Source organism: Apaloderma vittatum, unplaced genomic scaffold (genome assembly GCF_000703405.1).
Source record: "Apaloderma vittatum isolate BGI_N311 unplaced genomic scaffold, ASM70340v1 scaffold2497, whole genome shotgun sequence".
Lineage (NCBI taxonomy): Eukaryota > Metazoa > Chordata > Aves > Trogoniformes > Trogonidae > Apaloderma > Apaloderma vittatum.
Window position 1 is genome coordinate 1,183 of NW_009725529.1, and position 20,977 is coordinate 22,159.

General features: G+C 37.7%; 1 protein-coding gene across 1 annotated transcript in view; it reads right to left on the minus strand.

Annotated features, from left to right (window-relative positions):
• Positions 1 to 1,194: 1,194 nt before the first annotated feature.
• The window catches only part of LOC104276551 (collagen alpha-1(XXIV) chain-like), a gene marked incomplete at both ends in the record, with an annotated part of 49,347 nt that continues 29,564 nt past the window's right edge, over positions 1,195 to 20,977 (minus strand). Inside the window, 12 exon segments of the mRNA XM_009872923.1 lie at positions 1,195 to 1,326; positions 2,972 to 3,187; positions 4,288 to 4,397; positions 5,785 to 5,953; positions 6,664 to 6,729; positions 13,701 to 13,736; positions 15,290 to 15,343; positions 16,542 to 16,604; positions 16,887 to 16,940; positions 17,028 to 17,135; positions 18,123 to 18,230; positions 20,349 to 20,456. Coding sequence (XP_009871225.1) covers positions 1,195 to 1,326; positions 2,972 to 3,187; positions 4,288 to 4,397; positions 5,785 to 5,953; positions 6,664 to 6,729; positions 13,701 to 13,736; positions 15,290 to 15,343; positions 16,542 to 16,604; positions 16,887 to 16,940; positions 17,028 to 17,135; positions 18,123 to 18,230; positions 20,349 to 20,456 — 1,224 coding nt within the window.

The window sequence follows — 20,977 nt, forward strand, 5'->3', positions numbered from 1 at the left end:
TAATATAGAGGTGTATAATTATAAAGAGTGGTTTTCCTAATGGTAAAATTGTTCTCTTTTTTAATAAAACAAGATGGTTGATTTTTAGCTTTAATTTAAAAAAAAAAATGTTCCAGTAACTTTGAAAAAAAATGGAATTTCTAGGTTGATAAAATGCTGACTATAATTTAACAGCAGCCATTCAGAAGACATGGTGTAGTAGATATTTTCCACAAGTTACAAAATATATACACAATATATCATCTTAAGGTATCTTTGGCATTTGAAATGGTAACTGAAATACAGAATCTAAAACTCAGAACTACTGTAGGTAGCTCTTCTACAACAATTTTTACAATGGCTGTAAAGCTACTAACTATTCTGACTATATGCATCATATACAATGTGCTGTCTCATATACCATTTCCAAAACAGTACACAAAAATATTTTAAACAAGAAATCCACATAAATAATGTTTTCATTGTAGTGAATTGTGTGACCAATGACTTCAAATAAGTACCTTTACAACAGAACATATCCTGATGTAACCAGCATATACAGTCTGAAAGATAAAGGGACTCAAATAATCTCTGCTAAGGCCACGAGCACCTTGTGTTATGAACTGCAAGCACCAAGGCAACACGGACAGGAAACACAAAAGAGGTAGTGTGCCATCTGTTAAGATGTATGTGTCCACAAAGGACTGAAATAAAACAATGCTTAAGAAAAGAAGACGTATTGTACTGTGGCATAATTCACTTTTCATATATAAGCTATTGCACGTTCAGGAGCATTAGCCAGTATTGCTCCTTAGCTCTGTATGTCTCCAGCTTTCCTTGGGATGGTTTTTCTGCAGTGCTGTTAAAGAGATTGCTAAGAACACCAGAGGTCCTGAAAAATTCCACGTTCAGATACTCAGTTCCCGGAAATTATGCAAGAAAGCACCAACAATTATGTTTTTTTTTTTTAAAAAAAATACTCTATCAAAATTGTCGTAGTCTTTTCTTTTTCAACACTATTTCTCCTTAGGAGGAAGTCTTTTTCTTCCTGAGGTTCTTTAACCAACACTGTTTAAAATGATTCTTCAGTTTCCTAGGAATTTTGCCTGTAGTGGATCATTACTTTTGCATTTAATCTATGCAGCAATTCCATGTTAATGTAAAAAAAACAACCCCAACCCAACAACCAGAAGAGAAAGCTTAAAGGAAACACACTGAACCACTTTCTATGAAGTGCTGCTGTCCTGGTTTGAGATGAGGAAGCGCGTGAACTTGAACCACTGGAAGCTGATTAGTGTCCTGAGTGTGAAAAAAGAACTGTGTCTTACGCCAGCTGCCATCCTCAACCTGCAACACACAGAAGCAGAATATTAGATTCATGTCAAAGGTGAGCTTCAAAACACAAACAGAAATTGTGCTTATGGAGAACTGGAGAAGCGTACAGAAACATTTCTTCTCCCAGTAGCTCCTAAAGAAACTGTGCAATTTAACACATTCATTTCTCCCATGCAATACTACGGGCACTCCTGGCAAAACTGTAGCTGGTAAAAAGCTCAGCCCAGAATGCAGCGGCAGCGGATGCAGACACAGTGCAGCACAGCCCAGAGCACCGCGCCTGTGGCTTCGCAGGCTGGGCTCACATAGGCTCTTGGGTATCTTGCTAAATTCACCTCCAGATCCGAACACAAGGTCTCAGGTCATGAACTCTACAGGCAATTGAAGTGTAATCACAGGGAATGAGAGCTGCATTTTTTTTTGGCCATAAACTTCGTATTGTTTATTCTAATCCTTAAAAAAATCTCAGTGAAAAAAATGACATCTCACAAAAATTATAAGATAACACAGTAACATTTTTGAAAGCTGGGAACGTCCTGATGTTTGCAATCACTCCATTCTTAAAAAACCATGAAGTACACTTGGTATCAGTGAAAAGAGAGGGAAATGGGTGGGATTGCAGCAGACCTGTACAGTCCCTAATTTCTCACAGAAAGAGTGATAGAGCTCATAGAGTCTCACAGAAAAGTGGCACTTCTCAATAGCCACCACCGTGTGCCTTAATTTTTTTTTCAGGTATTAAACCAGTCTCAAACAGACTGGGAGGCGGGGAGAAAGGGCTTCAGTGGCCATACTTTTTCTGCATGACACAGGCCAGAGCATTTCATTAGCATCTGCTGACAAAATTTGGAAGCATAACAGCTTCAAAGTCCCTCAGTAAAACCACTTTCTGTGTTGAGATTTAAAATCTCACGTGACACTCCTGTATTGATATGGAACCAGACTCCCATCCTTTGTTCTTGTAAATGATAGCAGAGCTATAAAATACTGAAAGTGTAAGGTGCTTGGCTGTTATATTTCATAGTGTTCTACCAAGACATTTACCAAATGGCTTGCATCTTGGTGATGAAGTAATGATGGAGTAATCTAGTAAGCATTAGAAAATTAATAAGCTCTTCCAATTTTTCCTAAATACAAATATGATATATTAGTTAACCCCGGACTCCATTTCCAGTCTTCATTATTTTATTAAATAAACAAACAACTGACTCATAGTCAGTGCAATTAAAGATATTTAGTTGTCCAAAACATAATTTTCAGCCTGGCTGAGCCCAACATTATGTGTTAGATACCCTCAACAGAACTCTTACTGAAGCCTGAATTTTCATTGTGAGAGTAACTCAAAAGTTTCCTGGAGGACCTCCTTATTTCTGTTCTGATCTCCCTCTCCAGTGTCTTAGCAGAGTCTCGAAATACATGACACTCAGTGCAAACAGCAAGTATAGATACTTGCATTACTGCAACTGCTTTTATGTTTGCATATATGTTGAATTCAATATCAAAAGGTTGGTGTATAGAAATATATGCAAAAAAATGTAAGAAGTAAACTACAGGAGGCGTGAATCTAAACGATCGTTACTTATTTGCAGAAAGTTAATGAAGTTTGAACAGTAACTCCATTATCATTTTAATAATGCTAGTGCTAAAAAGTATTTACCATGCATTCGTCCATGAGCACCTTCGGTTCGAGTGCCGTATTTGCTTTAAATATTTGCCCATTCCATCCTTTGAAGCTAACAGATGTTTTCTGGCCACCTGCTTTATTTAATCCCCAAACTGGTGTGTTCAGACAATGAACTGTGATGCTTTGGGTTGCCTCTGAGCTCAGTAAATGAAGAAAGTTCATCTGCACTTTTCCAACGCCGAACTCCAGCTAAGTTCCAAGAGAAATGCATTGTTAGACTTACAGCTGGGCTACCCTGGATGGCCACCGCAACACAAAATGACATGCACATGCGTTTGTGGTGTTCAGGTGTGGGAACATGTATACACGTTTATACATTGGGATCAATCCCAAAGAGCATGTTCCGTGTTTTTCAGGAGAGCTGGTAAGTTCTACTATAGGGATTACTATAAACAGAAGCTGTCAGAGGACATTTTCTAAGCTTAAGTATAAACATTTGCTAATGCTTACAACGTTGCTGAAACACAGCTGGGCAGAAAACACTTTTTAAATAAGGAAACTGAGACAAATGGTTTTGTGATTCAAACAAAGATATTAGCAGCAGCAGTGTTTTAACTGCAGCCACATCCTTCTGCTCTTTAGTTTTCTTAGACCACAGGTTCTGGCATGCCATTAAAAATCCAAAAATTTGTAAGCACGCTTTGATTTTAGACAGAGAATGTAGTTCCTCATTAGTCAGCAAGAATTTCTCCAAGACTATATCATATTGAAGGATATTCCAAATGTAGGAACGCGTATAGGAACTGTATGGTATTTCTGTTGAACAATGACTACAGCGTACATGCAAAACTCCACAAATAAAGTATTTCTATGCCCAAGGGTTTAAGAGCATGCAAAGAAGAGCATGGACTAATGATAATAAAGGAAACCCTCCCCTGCCTAATGTCATTTAAAAGTAGCTAAATGTTGAAAAGTATTCGTAATTTTCTTCCTTCCCATTGCAATGACCTGAGCATTTCTACACTTGGCTGTCCTGAGTGATGAGTTACGATTGTAGCTCAGAAGCATTTCAGGCTATTTTTATGTCTTGTGTAGAAAAGTACAAAACAAAACAAAATAATTCTATCAGCAAGAAAGGTGAGTAAATGAACAAAGCAAAAGTTACAATAACATATATTGTCTCCAGAAAACTTCTAACTTCTTTAACAGAATATTTAAGATGTACCTTCCACAAAGATGCACATTAAGAAAACCACCTTGAAATCTAACATCTTTTCAGGAGTTAAGTCAATAAGCATTCATTGGCTCAGAGTTCCAGCACAGATCTGGTCTCTGGAAGCAGTGCGTACCTTTGTCACAGACAATGGCGTTAAACACGTCTGACCCCCTGCACTGAAGTTGCAGAAAACTTCAATGGCATCAGAAGGACATCCAATATTTGGGTCAATCCAGTATTTTCCTATTAGTATATAATCCCAGATGGAAAATAAAAACCGAATATAATTGTTACTAAACAAGTTGCTAAAATCTTCGTACTTTTGAGGAAGTTTTAGATATATCATCTACTTTTCTATCTATATAATGAAAGAAACATTGAAGTCTTTTCATTATTATAATTCTACTAATAACAAATAAGCAAAATTATCATAACCCTTCAATTCTGATTCCATATACAATGACTTTTGAATACCATTGTAGTTTCAAAAATGTTTACCGTTTCTACAGGAACACAGTGACCAGAAATTGTATTTCCAGTCTGCTCTTTCTGTATTAAAACTTTACCTTTCTTCTTTGGGCCTGGCTTTATATAGAGAATGTATTCAGGAATGTAAAATAAGAATCTAAATTCTCTTGCTCTCACAACATCTTGAAGATCCTTTCTTTCTCCACTATCTTTCTCCCATCGGACACTTCTACATAACATATCCTAGTAATAGTATTTAGTATTTATGATTGTGAATCCAGGTCCAATAAAAGAAATGGGACATGTGCAAATTACATTAGGATTTAGCTTCCCTTAATTTATGGTCAAATATGAGTGAGCCTATGCTCTATAATTCATATGGGTGTGTGTAATCCCGTGAAGTGGAGGACTGTGACAATGACCTCCATGGCCTTAAAGGACTGAGATTTATCTAAGAGAGCACAGTTCCAGTAAGGGTCAGGCACATCTCTACAAGAGTCTTAAAGAATTGATCTGTCCCTATATATGCCAGAGAACAGTGATTTCCCTGTAACCTCTATATTCCATTTCCTCCTTAGCTTGTCATGCTAGTTCTTGATAATAGGGATATCTACAGGTATTTATTGTTTTGTTAGCCACTTGGAAACTGAATTATGTTAAATTCCTGACATTGAATTCTTATTTTTGATTAGAAACCTTTTTTATTAGAAATCTTGACACTGAATTATTATTTTTGATTAGAAATATTGATTCAGGTTCTTTTGGGTTACAACTGACAGGGTATCTAACAGTGGTAGTGTATCGTACACAATTTTCTCATTAGGAATCTAGAACCTGATCCACACAAAACTGTTTGCAAGATTAGCTATAAATACTTGGGAAACTTTTAATCACAAAATTGGATTCCCTTTCAAATTTTCTGGACACTTTTGTTTACTTTATGTATATAATTTGTCTCTAATATCTGTATAATATTAGATAGCTAAATACCTTCACCTCTAAAATTCAGAAATCTAAACTTAAATAAAGATAAAATAAATATAGCAACAGAATATAATAAAAAAAAATCTACACATTAGTGTTTTGATGTATTAAGTAACCTTTGGAAACACATGTTTCAAGGCCTAGTTGTGTTGAAGCTTTCACGAAAGTGGACACTTACCATCGGACACTTTACGTTCACAGTTAAGCAAATCCCTGCAGATGCGTGCTGGGTTATCCCGTGTGCCAAGAGGGTTCTTGATGCTGTGCAGCAAATTGCTAAGGTAGTGCAGCGTTTTGAATATCTCTGTATTGTGATCTAGTAAAGTTACTTCAGTATTCTGGTATTTCTGCCGAGGGCCATTAGCAAACGTGTTACCACAAGGAATTATCACAACAACAGCGTATGCAGTAAAAGTCAAATCGCCATTGAATAGCCAGACAGAAGAAAAGTATTTATAATGCATGCAGTCGGCCATGTAAAACAGGGTAAGAATAACATATTGCAATAAACAAATCAGTACATTTTGTTAAAATTATCAAAGCAGTGAAGTTACAGGCAGGTTAAGATCGTGCAATTACATCATTATGACATGTTGACATAAAAATGTGGATACAGGGAAAAAAGAAAGGAAAAAAAATTAGTACTTTTAAAAGTATACTTAGTTTCAGATTTTGAACAGGGATATCTACTCTTAGGCTTAACCTAGAAAATATATGCAAATCTATTTGACTTTTCTTGCAGTCAATGGGACCACACACTTGTCAGTATTTTTTGGATCAAGGCCTAAATGCCACTATCATTATCTGTGGCAGAACAGATACAGTCTGCTATGTGTGATAGTCAGCAAATTTCCATTGCTGCCAATCATGACAAAAAGGTACGAATTTTGTCTTTCTTCATTTCAGTTGTATCCTATAAAACCTAGAATGTTTATATTCTCCAGTAATTACTTGCTATCCATGATTAATTTTAAATTAAGTCTTTGTTCTGTCCTCAAAAAATAGATTTATAATTGCGTACCCTATATGACAATGTAAATACACTGAAATATATTACCTCCATCTGCAGTGCAGCATTTGACTCAATCAAAGCTTGAACAGCAGCATTGATGTCCACTTGTTTCTGAAAAAAAAATAAATCAGAATATAAGATGATGAACAGGAATATTTGAAAACAGAAGTGGTAAATTCTTTTAGCACGATAGCAATGTACACAATAGCTTTGTTATTTTGTCTTTTTAGGAAGTGATTAATTATAAACACTTACTTTTAAAATAGGACCTCCCCTTCCTTTTCTAAAGAATGCAAGCATGCGTACAGAAAAAGTGCATTCGATTTTTATTAGTACACCCATACCTAATTTAGTGGTCACATTTCAGGAACCTGAAAAAAAAACCTCTAAGACTTGTTACAGACTAGTGTACTGACTTATTCCTCCCAGACATTTAATTTATATACTTAAGAAAACCAGTCCAGGTAAAGTGTGAAGAGATGTTATTCCCATACAGAGAAGCACACAAAGAATATCTCAGTCGTCCACCAGCAGCTGACAGATCAAAGTGGCCTTCGTGATGCATGAATAAATACCAAGACTGACAAAGTAGCCTCTGCATGCCCAGCCTCATTCTCTGCACTTTGTACGACATATATACCCAGACAACAGGTTTGTTTATTTTTAAAGAATAAAGTCACACATACAAGCATCTAGTTCTTGCAACTTATTCTTAGATTCTGTGTATCATTACAACTTTAGGACACTTGAGAATCAAGTCTGTCCTAACTGACACAGTCCCTTAACAAACTCAATCTGTGTGTGGACAGGTAGAATAGCTAGGCCAAAAACAGCACAAAATTTTCTGTTGCTATCTTTCAGAGTGTTCAGATACAGAACAGGGGAAAAAGCAAAAGGATGTGACAGAGTTAACTCATGTAAAAAATATGAGTATGTCCAAGAGCATTGCCTGCTGAGGGTTTAACTGTGCAGAACAGAACTGACAGCATAAGGTGGAAGGTTCAAAAATCGTATTACAGTAGTGATAGAAGTTGTAGAAAAACGTGTCTGCATTTCATGTGCAGTGATGGAACAAGCAATGCATTTGAAGAGAATCCTACTCTTTTAACTTTTAGAAAAGGACTGTATTGTAGGTTAGAGTAATTACAGAACTTACTCGTGGTCCCGGTGGTCCAGGTGGTCCCTGGAAAACAGGAGAAACCAGGTATGAGGTGCTCCACATGTTTATATAATGCAATCACAATAGAAAAATATAAGCATGGTTTTTTATGCACTTACACGTGGCCCTGGCTGGCCCTGAGGTCCCTGAGGCCCCTAGAAGAAAGGGAGGTAAAAGGCAACAGTCATAGGTGAACATCTCTGCTTCTACATTTATGTATTTTTTACATCACAAAATGCCACAATGCATACGATGAAGAAGATGTGATACCAGTTTTGGTAAAATTGTAGATTATTAATTACAATTGTTGAAGTACCATCCTCTGTTAACACATGAATATTCCTGTTAGAATTGCTGGGTTACCTGGTTACTTGTTTTTCCAGTTACTTTTGATATTAAGGGAATATTAGAAGTCATACAAAGTATTATTGTATAACGTGCTATACATTGTGCCAGCATTATATGCATGTTGCCTATACAAGTACTACAAGGGATGCATAACCATAAAAGCATCGTAAATAATGTCACATGTAGTTGTAAAAAACTGACTGATCTGCTTTATTCCATGAGTATCCGCCAGGCATTAATAAGCTCCATTCGTTAGCAGTGTCAGTGTTATGTTCATTGTGTAACAGTGATATTGCAGGCTTCTTTCATATTCAAGAAGTCAGGCCCTTATTTCCTCATTCTAAGTGTCGTCACTGTAGTGTGTACAATGTTGCAGTGGGAAGGAGAGGAGGAGAAGGAACAGTGTTTTTCCCTAGCTTATAGTACCTACAATGCACAGTCTTAAATCTGAATTGTAGGATTGCCTTGGAGTTGGACAGGGACTCTTCCAAACCAATAACATCATCTGAATTATACTTCCTTTGAGCAACTATTCACATTAAGATGGAATAATTATGAATATTTATACAGAGTGATACTTTTATCTCTGTTAGAGTCTCCTCTTTAATCTCTGTAATACTCAAAGCCTCTAGGAGCTGCTGTAACATAAACAATAGCAGGAACAATCACAAGGAAAAAGAGTAGGTGGCAGTGCCTTAATAGAAGCAAAAGGGAAGAAGGAGGAATGAAACGCATAGGCCAGACCTGCACCATGTACTAGTAAAACCGTTTAACATAACCGAGTTAATTCAAGGAAAACATTTTTAGTCACTGCTGCTTGTACCAATTCTTCAAGCACAATAAGCTGTTCCAGCAAAACCCCTCTTACACCAGTATGGTCACACTAGTATTAAGTCTGTGCTAGTATTAAGTCTGTGCCAAAAGAGAAATAATCTTGTCTGACATGGTCATGCTGACAAATATCCTGAAACGGATCTAGTGAAAGAGGTATTAAGTTGTAAATCACTTTATATAGTAATAAGAAGCATTACTGCTGTGAGATTTCACAGCCAGATCTGTGAGTGTCACTGCACACTACAGCTCCTGAACTTGGGCCGTGCTTCAAGCTGCCACGAGCAAGGACAGCTGAAAATGGTTCAGGAAAGGCGAGATTCAATCTAACATGGTGAAGCACTGGAACAGGTTGCCCAAAGAGGCTGTAGATGCCCCATCCCTGGAATCATTCAAGGCCAGGTTGGATGGACCTTCGAGCAACGTAGTCTAGTGGGAGGGAGGTGTCCCTGCTCACAGCAGGGGTGTTGGAACTAGATGATCTTCAAGGTCCCTTCCAACCTTGACCATTCTGTGATTCTATGATTCTATGACTAATTCGTATGTGTTTTTTAAAAGGATCTCAAAGCAGACAGCAGTAATTTATTTAAGTCACGGAGGCTCCAAATTGATCAGTTCTCAGGAGAATACCAGCTGCATTTCTCTAGACAGCTTTGCAAGGCAGAGCACACGGTAGCAACGGGGGAACGCGTCTGGCCGGGCTTACAGGGAGCTCCAGAGCTGTACAGCGACGTGTGCCTGCACCACCTGCCCTGGCCGTGTCCCAGCGGCTCAGGTGCTGGGTTACGAAGGGTATGAAAAGTTGGGGGCATCCTGTAATTCCTAGCACCAGCTCTCTACTGAGGGACTGCGAATGGCTTTGAGGCCAAGACCCAATTTTTACACATGTTCTTTGGAGAACAGAGCAGGATCAAAACTGAAGCGATTTCTGGGATGATCTTGTAATCCCTAAGACCTTAATGGCATAATTTCTAGGGACTCTAGATAGTGTCGGCTTTTCAATTGATACATCCTCACCCTTTTTATTTATGTTTCATCCAGTTATACCTATAGAGAGCCCTCTCTGCCATCTTTTGGGCAAATATTTACTGATATTTTATAAAGACATTCATGATTAATGTTGAGAAACAGAAATCAAAGAATAAGTCATTTTAGGATATACAGCAATGCAGAAATCCCTGTGGGCTCTGTGGCAAATACTTAGCTTCCTTTTACTCTTCTGAGTTTGTTTATTGTCCAGCTTGAGATTTTCTTTGAAATCCTGTTACTATTAAGTAGGCATAAAGTATTATTGTTATTCATTATTACAAAACTGCTGAGAGATGAGTTTGCAGAGATGATATTCACTGTTTTTGGGTACCTCTTCAAATGTTACACATCAGCTGGGTTTCACAGAGCTACACTCTTGTATGGCAGCTGAGAAGGCTGACATCCTCATTTAATGAGATCAGCAGCTCAGGTGCTGCTGGAGTGCACCTATGTGGATGTATTACCATGTGGATGTATTACTAGAATGCCTGATCATGCTTGGTGAAGTATGTTTAGTATAAAACGTAGAAGAAAGTGTGAAAAAAAAGCCTGAGAAATGAATTTGACAATGTAACAATATATTTGTTTATCTTGGTCCAGGACTCAATTATGCAAATACCAAGTCAAGGCAAGCCACAAAGTCTTCACCAGTTTGTCCCTAAGTACCCACTGCTCTCTGATGAATAGATGTCCTTGTTCCGAGCGCTGAGATTTAGACATATCACGGATTTTTCAGATGACTGAATGCTTCAGTTAATATTTGATGTTCTTGATGTGTGTCACAATTTTGAGACTTGAAATTTCTTGGGACAAAACGGTACAAATTTGTAGTGGTTTCTGAGACAAAACTGAAAATTTTAGAAATCAAAACCTGCACTGTTTGAATTAATCTAAGGTATTTTGCAAAAGAGGAATGTGATTGGTCTTGATTAACTGTCTCCTTGCCAATAAAACTCCTGCGGAAAAAAGGTAAACATTGAAAGCTATTTGTTAACTACAGCAAACTACTTTTAGGGATATGACATTTCTTAAATGCATTGAATCTTCAGAGGGCTATATCCATTGTCTTTACAAGTCTTTAAAACATAACAAAACTGCACAGAGTGTGTTGAAAACCCTGTAGAGATGTTTCAAATGTTCTTTCTTTTTGTTGCAGAGCAGCAAAATAAGGTTTAGTTACACTGTTAATGGATTAAGTTAATTGCTAAATATTTTATGGAAATATACAGGATTACCTTTACAAATCTACTTAAATTACCCTTTGATCACATTAGAATTTAAGTGAGAAACGTGTAATTCCAGTTCATAATAACAAAAACAGAGAATGGAACAGTTAGTTTTAGTGTGCTCTTTAGTTCTTTAATCACCCAATTTGATTGCTAGTACAGAAGTTCAAAGGCCAAAACCCCAATCTTCTTCTAGTACTGTAAGACCCTGATTTTACATGCAATGATACATATGCTTGACTTTGAAAACATGAGCAATTGCAAGGACTTTCATATTTTCCCTGACTTTTGATTTTTTTTCCAAGGAACAGAAAGTATTTTTAACAAAAATGATTAAGTTTTCACTGACCACTTAATGCCATTCTGATGTTACATTACCATATCTCCTAACGGGTAAAGCCTAATAACATCCCACAATATAACAGTCTGATGCACAACCCAGTGTGGTTGCTGCCATTAATGACTGTAAATCTAAGGTAAAAGATGATAATAGAAAATTGTGCATTATGCCTCATATCATATCATATCATATATCATATCAATCTTTTTTCACCTTGTGAATAATCACAGGCTGAAACACATTACCCGGAGAAATTATCCAATCTCCATCCCTGGAAGTTTTCAAGAGAATGATGGATAAAACCCTGAGCAACGTGGTCTTATCTCAGAGCTGACCTAAACAGGAGGTTGATTTAGAAATGTCTTGAGCTCCCTTGCAACTTGGATTATCCTATGACTCTATATTCATTATGTGAGACATGCCATGAAATATGTCCCACTCCCTCCTTTTAGAAATGTAAGAATTCTGAAACAATATTCCAAAATATATTCTACATAATTCTAAATGTTTCAGTCACAATGGAAATTTTGAATTAAAAAATAATTTGAATTAACATAATTCAACCTCCATTTCTAACTCTTACCAATTTTTCTCCAGGAAACTGGTCCACAGGACCTGAACTTTGGTTCACCACTGACCTCAAAGAGTCATCATTTTGCATTCCACGTATTTTAGGGGATTTCTTTCTAGTAAATCTAGTAAAGAAATCTTTCTAGTAATGAGCACTGTATCCCTGACTTAGACTGTTACAAAAAAAGTTAGAAATTTTGTGATTCTAAGAAGAATGCCAGGATCAATTTTAAAGGTATAAATTCAAGCTTGGAATACACAGTTGGAGGAAAATAATTTTCTCTCCTTTATATCTGAAAACAGTTGGAAATAAATCATTTTCTTTGCTATGTAATGTAAACTAATGCCACTGCGTATGACTTAAAATTAAATGTTTTTCTTCTGAAGACAGTCTTAGGAGGTTAATTCATCTTGATGAATTCAAGAACTTATTTAAGAAATAACTTCTTACACACCAGCACTAATAATGGAGATGGGTGTTTCTTGTTCACCACTTTGAATAGTTTTTATTATTACCATTTTTTAGTGTTAGCATTTTTAGCTCTATGCTATCTTAGTAATTCTTAGGAACAAACTAGAAAAATACAGTTAAGATGGTTAATAGCAGCACGAATTGCAAAAGCAGTTTCCTTCTTATTCTGAGATAGCAATTGCCTGGAGCATTAGAATCAAAGAAGGCAGTTCCACAAGACACGTACAGCAAGCTTAGTTCCAAGCCGTAATTCTTTAAGCAATTTTGAACATCTCTGATTTATTTTCCAAAACTTTTATCCAGCGGTTAGGTTGGAACTGTACGCAGGTGGCTGCCAAACCAAAATACAATAAGACAAGAGAAACTAAATGATTTTAAGTAATGAGGAGGGAAAGGCAGGGTAAGAGCAACAGGAACAAGATCACACTGGCTACTTACTGGAAAAGGAACCAATTACAAATATCCCATATAAAGTAATGCCATAGGTATCAACTATCATTGAATTCATATTTTCTGTAAATATGATAATTTAATGGCTTGTCTCATAGCTGTTATTGATTGGAGACTTTATTAGCTCTAGAAAAATTTTTTAATCAAATCCAACATTTATTCATGTACAAAAACCAAGGTAATGTTCATACTGAAAAACGAGAGCCAGCACTTTCATAACTTATTGATGCCTCCTGGCGCTACTACAGCTATCCGTCTGTGGCTACAGGCTTCTCCTGACCTCCTCCCTCTAGACGAGATGACACATATGTATGAACATGTGTGAGCATCCTGTGCTCCGAGGCACTGAACACCGATAACGAAAGTGACAAAAGATTGTTCTTTAGATCTGAACTGGGACAGATTTGAAGTAGGTGACTGCTATATGATCAAGGGCCAGACTGCGCGGCAGCACACACCCGCTGGGCATATCTACATAAATCAACCTGAACAAAAAAAGGTCAGACTTTTGCCTCATGCTACCAGCTTTCTTGGCCAGCGCTCTCCAAGAGCACAACACGACTGGCATTCAGAGCATGCAAGAGTACATTCGGTGTAACACAGGAATAGTTATTGCACTGCCAAAAAAATGAAAGCACAGAAGTTGTTTCATCTTACCATTTCACCCCTTGTGCCCTTTTCACCTCTCAGTCCCTGTAAGAAAAAAAAAAAGCTATTAATCCAGTATGTTTTCTAGCCACCTAGAACTGAAATAAGCAGATTAATATCCATGAGAGTTATGCTGCTCACATGAAAAGCCCAGTGTCATCTGTGGAAGTATTTACAACTCTAGGGCTTTAATTTTCCTGTACTATTAGAAGACTTGAAAACACCTTGTAATTGCTATATGTGGAAAGCTGTTGTTTTCTTTGGATTGCAAATATGTTATTTTCTCTCAGTAATTTTGTCAGTGTTCTCCCTGTCAATCAGATGTATTCCCTACAATTTGATCCGCTCTAATACATCAGTACTTCACCATCGTGAGAATAGAGAGTAAAACTCAGTAGTCTCCATCACTGAAGAATTTCATTGGTTAAATGTTTATTTTTATTATCCCATTAGTCCTCCTCTCACAGTCAGATTAGACATGTTTTTTTGTCTCTGTGGCATTTTTGACTAGTTTTGCACTTAGGCTGTGTTTCCAAAGACAGTAACAATCTTACAGTTCTTCTCTGGAAGAATTTTGCATCTTGATGTCAGCATAGAAGTAACCTTCGACTGTAATGCTTTCTTAATGATAATGGCAAACCATTACATTCAATGTGGAGTATATTAAAAGCCTTCATACCACTATATGCAACCGCAGTTTTCCTTCTGAGTGGGCTTGAAAAGAGTGCAGAAAGACTTGAAGTACTGTCTTACTGTTGTCTTTTTCCCAACAAGTGAAAATAACAGTTTAATAGTGACATCTCCCTTCTCCTTTCTCACTGTATTTATTACTTTTATTGGATACTGTTACGTTTATGATTATTATTTCAATTTTTAGACATTCTCATTCACTCAGAGTTTTTTTGATCAGACAGAGGAATTTGCGTGGTACAAAGAGCTTCTAAAACTACCTGGCTGGGCATGAGCCAGAGGGTGCCTTTGCAGAAAGCTGCTCTGTCTTTGGCCCAGGTAGTACAACAAGGGATGGAAACAGAGATGAGGACAGAGCTCCACACTGTAGGGAACCTGGGGTGCATTGAAGGGTTGTCAGAAAGACCAAGATGTTTGAGTTGTAACAAGGACCTCCCCAGCACCTGGAGTGTCCCAGCAAGGGCTTGTGGGCATTCCCAGCATGTCTAGAGGGGCATTCTGGACAGTTCAGCCCAATCAACACAAAAAATAAACTGCATTGAAACTGAATGTGGATACTCTCTAGATATGTCTCAGACCTTAGGCTGAGAAAGAACATCCAGGTGGTAGTTATTATGAGCTGTTTTACACACTGATTTGCCCATTGCCCCTGCAGGCGTGCCCTGTATACTCTGTACTTAGATAGAAGACCATTGCAATGACTTTTTTTGTCATTGTTTTTTTGTCATTTTTTTCCTTGTTTGTATTAGAGATGCTAGAGTCGCATACACTGGCTTACCAGCATGGTATAACATGAAGATGGTGCTGCTAGTTGCTATTTGCAAATAGAAAAAATGAGAAGGTTGCTAGTTGTAAAACAGATTATTAAGAGTGGTGAAATAACCAAATTATGCAAAAGGGAAACTTACAGGCCTCCCAGTTGGTCCTGTTATGCCTTCTTGACCAACAGGGCCAATATATCCCTATAAACAAGCAAAGAATTTATTAGTCCACTGTGTTTTCAAAATGAAGATGTTTCCTGGTTTAAAGTTTCTCCGCACACAGCCCTGGCAAATATGCAAAAGATCACGGTGATATCCTCTTTCTAAATATTGAGTGCACATTGCCACAAATCAGTAAGGTAATTATTTTAATAATTAGAATTATTGTGCTTGGAAAGCCCACACATTCTGTTATGTGAAAGCTGCTGTACTAAAAACAGTGGAAACTTAAGTAACTCTGACTACTAAAGACCACATATTTATTGAGCTACCGTCAACTACATCTTGAGCTATATTGCTGTACTCGTCTAAGGCTGGCAGTTAAGTGCTGCTAAAATGTTACCTTCCTGTTCCATTTCACTTAGAGCAAACTGCTCATTTCCAGTGTTTATCTTTTATAGGAATGTTTAGGAAGGAACGTAACTATTAAAACATGCCTCTAAAGCTGCTGCTCCAGACCTGGTTAACTGAACTAATCCAGCTCTGTGATGGCAGTGACACAGCAGTGAGAGAACATTTTTAGTAAGGCCTGCCATGGTGCAACATTTCCCCCTTTTTCAGTTGATGCTGTGAAGCGGATGCACGCTCCTCAATACTACAAAATGATAAATATTTTTCCACGTTTCTGGTGACTAGCAAAGTAGAATTTCATGAAGAAGGTGTCATGAAAAATGATTTAATACAGATTAGTAATTTCATAGATGGGGACAAAAATTTATTAAAAAAAAAGACTACCTATTAATCAATAATTCCTGAGCACCAGTGTGTTTTACTGCAAGCAAAATTTGACCTTTTTCTCTTTTGCTGTAGGACAGGGTTATAGAATCAGCATTGTTGCAAGAGGAAAGAGAATCTTCAACCCCAATAGACAAAGATAGGTTAGCAATAACGATACTTGTGTACATGAAATTATACCACGAGAGCCACACTTTGTCAGCAGAGCTTGCATTTTCCCTTCAAGATTAAGAGCCCAGCTCTGCTTATGTGTCTGTACACACATTGCAAACAGAGCAGTGCTGCCGTACAAGCAAAGGACTCCTAGTGGAATCACAGTCTCAGAGAGAAGAATTTGGTTAGGGTTCTGGCCTTGTTAATAGGAAAAAAGATGACTCCCTAAATTAAAAACATGTGCTGGTTGCAAGCAATTCTGACAATCTCTTTCATGGAGTGGAACACTTACAACTTGGCCTGTTGGGCCTTTCGGGCCCAGAATTCCAACTAAGCCAATGTCTCCTGCAGGACCCTGAAAATGCAAGGGAACAGTTTAATCAGACAAGCACATTAGCTTGTTTCAATCTCTTGTAATCAGTGAAAGATAATTTCCAAGAGTAGTAACAGTAAAAATACCAAGCACCCTGACCCAGAATGTTTATCCTTGGACATGGAGTACACAGTTCTGCCTATGATGTTCCAACTGTTAAGACAGAGTTTGAACAAACTATTGTTAAAGCTGATTAATTCTGTTTTCCTGGTGTCCTCACTCTGTAAATAGCTTAAGATCTAGAAGAAAAGAATAGGCACATACTTTTGGACCTGGGAATCCTTGAAACCCCATTAAGCCTTGATCTCCATCTTCTCCCTGTAATAAGAGCAGGCATCCTTAATATTATTTCATATTGATAACTCTTGGACTACTTGTTTTGTATCTACAGCTGTGATTACATACAGTCTGTCCTTTCAGTCCAGTGTCTCCTGCTGGCCCTTGGTCACCTTGTGATCCTGGAAGGCCCCTCTTGCCTCGCTTTCCTGGATGACCCAGAAGCCCTTTCTCACCCTGTCAATAGCAATATAACATTACCTTTATTACAGTTATGAAAGTTATAAATGTAAAGACAGGCTTCCTGGCAAAAGCGTGGAACATGCTTTCTCTCTAAGAAGCAGGCTTATTTTATTCGTTTTATTTCTATCAGGAATGCTTTCAATAATTACACATTCACTAAAATGCAAATTGACTTGACGGTTCCTTGACTCGGAGACATACAAAACACATACGTGCTGGATCACTTCCAGTATGGTATCTCTCAGTGCAAACACTAAAATTCACAACATGGAATACAGAAAAGGCAGGTCAGAAATCAATTTAAAATTAATCCCCTGAGTAAGGCCTAGTATGGTTATGGAACTCCTTGCTGTTAGACTAAAACTTTACATTGATTGAAATCAAAATTAGACAAGTTTATGCAAGAGAAATTCTCTGAGGACTATCAAACACATAGAAGCCATGTCTAGCTGAGGACATTACCAAACCACGATTAAGGCTGTGAATACACACCTCTCACGCTTGCTTTACACTATGCCCTTTCCCAGGTGTTACTTTTCTGGTGTAACAAAGACAGAATTTTGGCTTGGCTCAGTATGTCCGCTCTTAATGCTTATTTTGTACTACGAGGCAACAGTTTTCCCTCACCTTATCGATTCCCTGTCTTTTTCAGATTGCATGAACTTCTGAGCAGAAACTACCTCTTATGGTTCATTGTCTACAAAGGAGTAACATTCAGACTGGGATTCACTGAGTGAATAAATATGAAGTGTTTTGAATGGCTTCTGCAGTTGGGAATAACATCCAGATGGATGGAACCTCTGTTTTCAAATTATGGTTTATAAAAACAAGGTCAGCACACCTTGCACTCTTACCTTTCAAATAAATTTTGAGGTCAATTACTCATATGATTAACAGCAGCACGATCATTCTACAATCACTGGATGCAGTATGACGACTAAGTAATACCGTGCTTAAATAACAAGATTCCACCATGTGTACCTTTATTCCGGGTGCTCCCATGGGCCCTGGCATGCCCTGCAATCCTTTGGGACCTCGAGCTCCAGGATAACCTGCCAGACCTGGTAAGCCTGAGTTTCCTTTATTACCCTTAACAAATTGAAAATAATTGGTTAAAAGCAGAACAGCCAACCATGTTTTTTTCAGTGTGTGCTAAACCAGGCAGGTAACAAACTCAAAGCCACAAAATACTTTCTATATGCATGGACATGCTGATGATACATCAAACTATATAGAAAGACAATGATCAGCAGTATCATCTGGATCTTTGCTAATATTCTGAAAGCAGAAGCCCATCATATGTAGTAACAAAGCTGCACTGGGGTGGACTGAGATTTTGGAGGGGTCAAGTTGTTGCAATTCAACAAGTCACTGTCAGCAAAGCAAATGCTAACCATGCCATAGCCCATTGCCAGTTGTTTGGCTCAGTGCTTATATTAAACACTGTTCTGTTCTACCATAAATATATCCATTTGTGTGGGATCTCCTGCCTAGACTTTGAAAGACTTTTGAGAACACTCAAGAGAATCAATTGTCTTATGCAAGGCATCTTCCCTAGTAGCATCCTCCTCAAGAGAAATAGTTGCCCGGTTGGATCACTAGATTAGGTACTAGTGATCTAGAAACAGTAAACAATCTTCTGTCCACAGAAATTGTGCAATTAAGTATATATAGAAGCACTCAGAGGCATATCAGTGACTGCTTTTACCTACTACAGGGAATCATAGAGAACAGATATATGAGACCTAACTTTTTTCCCAGACCTGTAAATCTGAATGCTCAGATTAACAGCCTTTAGTGTCAATCCCTATTTAATTCTTTTCTAACTCTAGTTTGAAATATGCAGGAGAAGAGCAGTGATCTCTATTAATTATAGAAGGTGAGTCCCTGAGATGGCTCTTGGATGAGGGTTGTGTCATGTCTGAGGATTATAAGATACAATAAACCATCCACTTCTGATGGAAACGATGCTGCATTCATTCACTACAGGTGGGATGAAATTATGGTTGAAATTCACAGTATTAATTTTTTCAGGAAGAAAGAACCCAAGAAACAAAATGAGACTACTTTCCCCCAGAAAGATTCAAAACTCAGCATGCTTATTTATAAAAAATCAGACATACTGATAATATTAGGATGATAGTGTACACTCTGCCAGGATTCATATACAATAACTTTACCAAATGAAGGAAGATCAGAACATTTGTTATGTATGTATTGTAAATGTATGAGAATATCAGACTATAAACAAACTCAAATATTTTTAATGAAACAAACATATCTGACATGTTAAAAAATACAAAATGGGAATTTACTACCATCCAAACAAATGCTTCTGTTATTTAGTAGAAATATATACATATTTATATCCTCTCTCTCTTTTTTCTTATTTCATATGACACTTGGTTAAACATTCATAGAAATAAAAGGGTTGGAAGAGAATTTTTATATTAAATGTGATTTCCAGGTCTTTTGAATATGGTACTGTGGCTTGTAGCCTGATGGACTGATAAACTTTACCTATCAAAAGTTCTGTTCTTCTTATATGTTGTAGCAAAAATCAGTTACAAGCCTCTCTTTCTAACAATTTTCAATGCTACTATATTTTGTTACTATGGAGTAATAAAGTCTTTTTTTAATACGAAAGATATCATTTTGAGTGGAAAGGCAAAAATGTAAGAATATTTTTGGGTGATACTCCTAAATTCAACTCCAAAGAATTTTAAGTACTTGGAAGAGGTTCAGCAAGACATAATGTGAAACTGTGGAGGCTCGAATAGGGCACATATGCCCCCTACAGGTAATTTTTTTTCCCCTAGTTCAACCAGGTAGGAAATTGATACTTGTAACAGTGCCTCATTTGATATCTCAATTAATTCCTAACAACAAATCTAACTTGGATATCTTTGTATAACAATTATGGGTCCATCTAACTTGACCTACTGAGAAATGCCATACCTGACTCACCCAGCTCTTGTTGCTACTACCATATGCTAATGAAATAGTTCTTTTCACAGCACACTTCCTTTATGCTAACTTAACACCCTGGACAGAACATCAGGAGCAAAAGAGAAAGAAAACAAAAGAATTGGCCTTATTTTCAAGATGCTCAGGGAAATGAGAATGGCTCCTTCTGTTTAAATACCCTAACCTCAGAAAATTTGTAACACAAAATGACATAAAGAGGCACTGTGGAAAGCAGCTTACCTTAGGGCCAGGCTTTCCTAACAGCCCAGGCTTTCCAGGGTTCCCAGGAATACCTTCCGGTCCAGGGTACCCAACTGCTCCTTTCTGCCCTGCTGGTCCTGGTTTTCCCTTGAAATAAATTAAAATCAAATATAGCACTGTCGGCTCTCTTCATCTTCATCATGATAGCATTAGATTTCAGTCACAGGATTTCCTAAAACCTACATAATATCAGACCCAGTGACAAAAATGAATACTTGCAGAGGGAGTTCTGAGTTAGGGTGTTTGGTTTATACTGCCATCGGCTTAACCTTTGACTTGCTGCGCTGTGGGACCCAGGCAACTCTTGTGACCAGCAGAAGGGAGGTGATTGTCCCTCTGTGCTCAGCACTGGTGAGGCCACACCTTGAGTGTTGTGTTCAGTTTGGGGCACCTCAGTACAGGAGAGATCTCGAGGTGTTGGAGCGAGTACAGAGGAGGGCAACAAAGCTGGGGAAGGGCCTGGAGAACAGACCTTGTGAGGAGCGACTGAGGGAGCTGGGTCTGTTCATTTTGACCAAGAGGAGGCTGAGGGGGGACCTCATCATGCTCTACAATTACTTGAAAGGACATTGTAGAGAGGTTGGTGCTGGTCTCTTCTCACAGGTAAT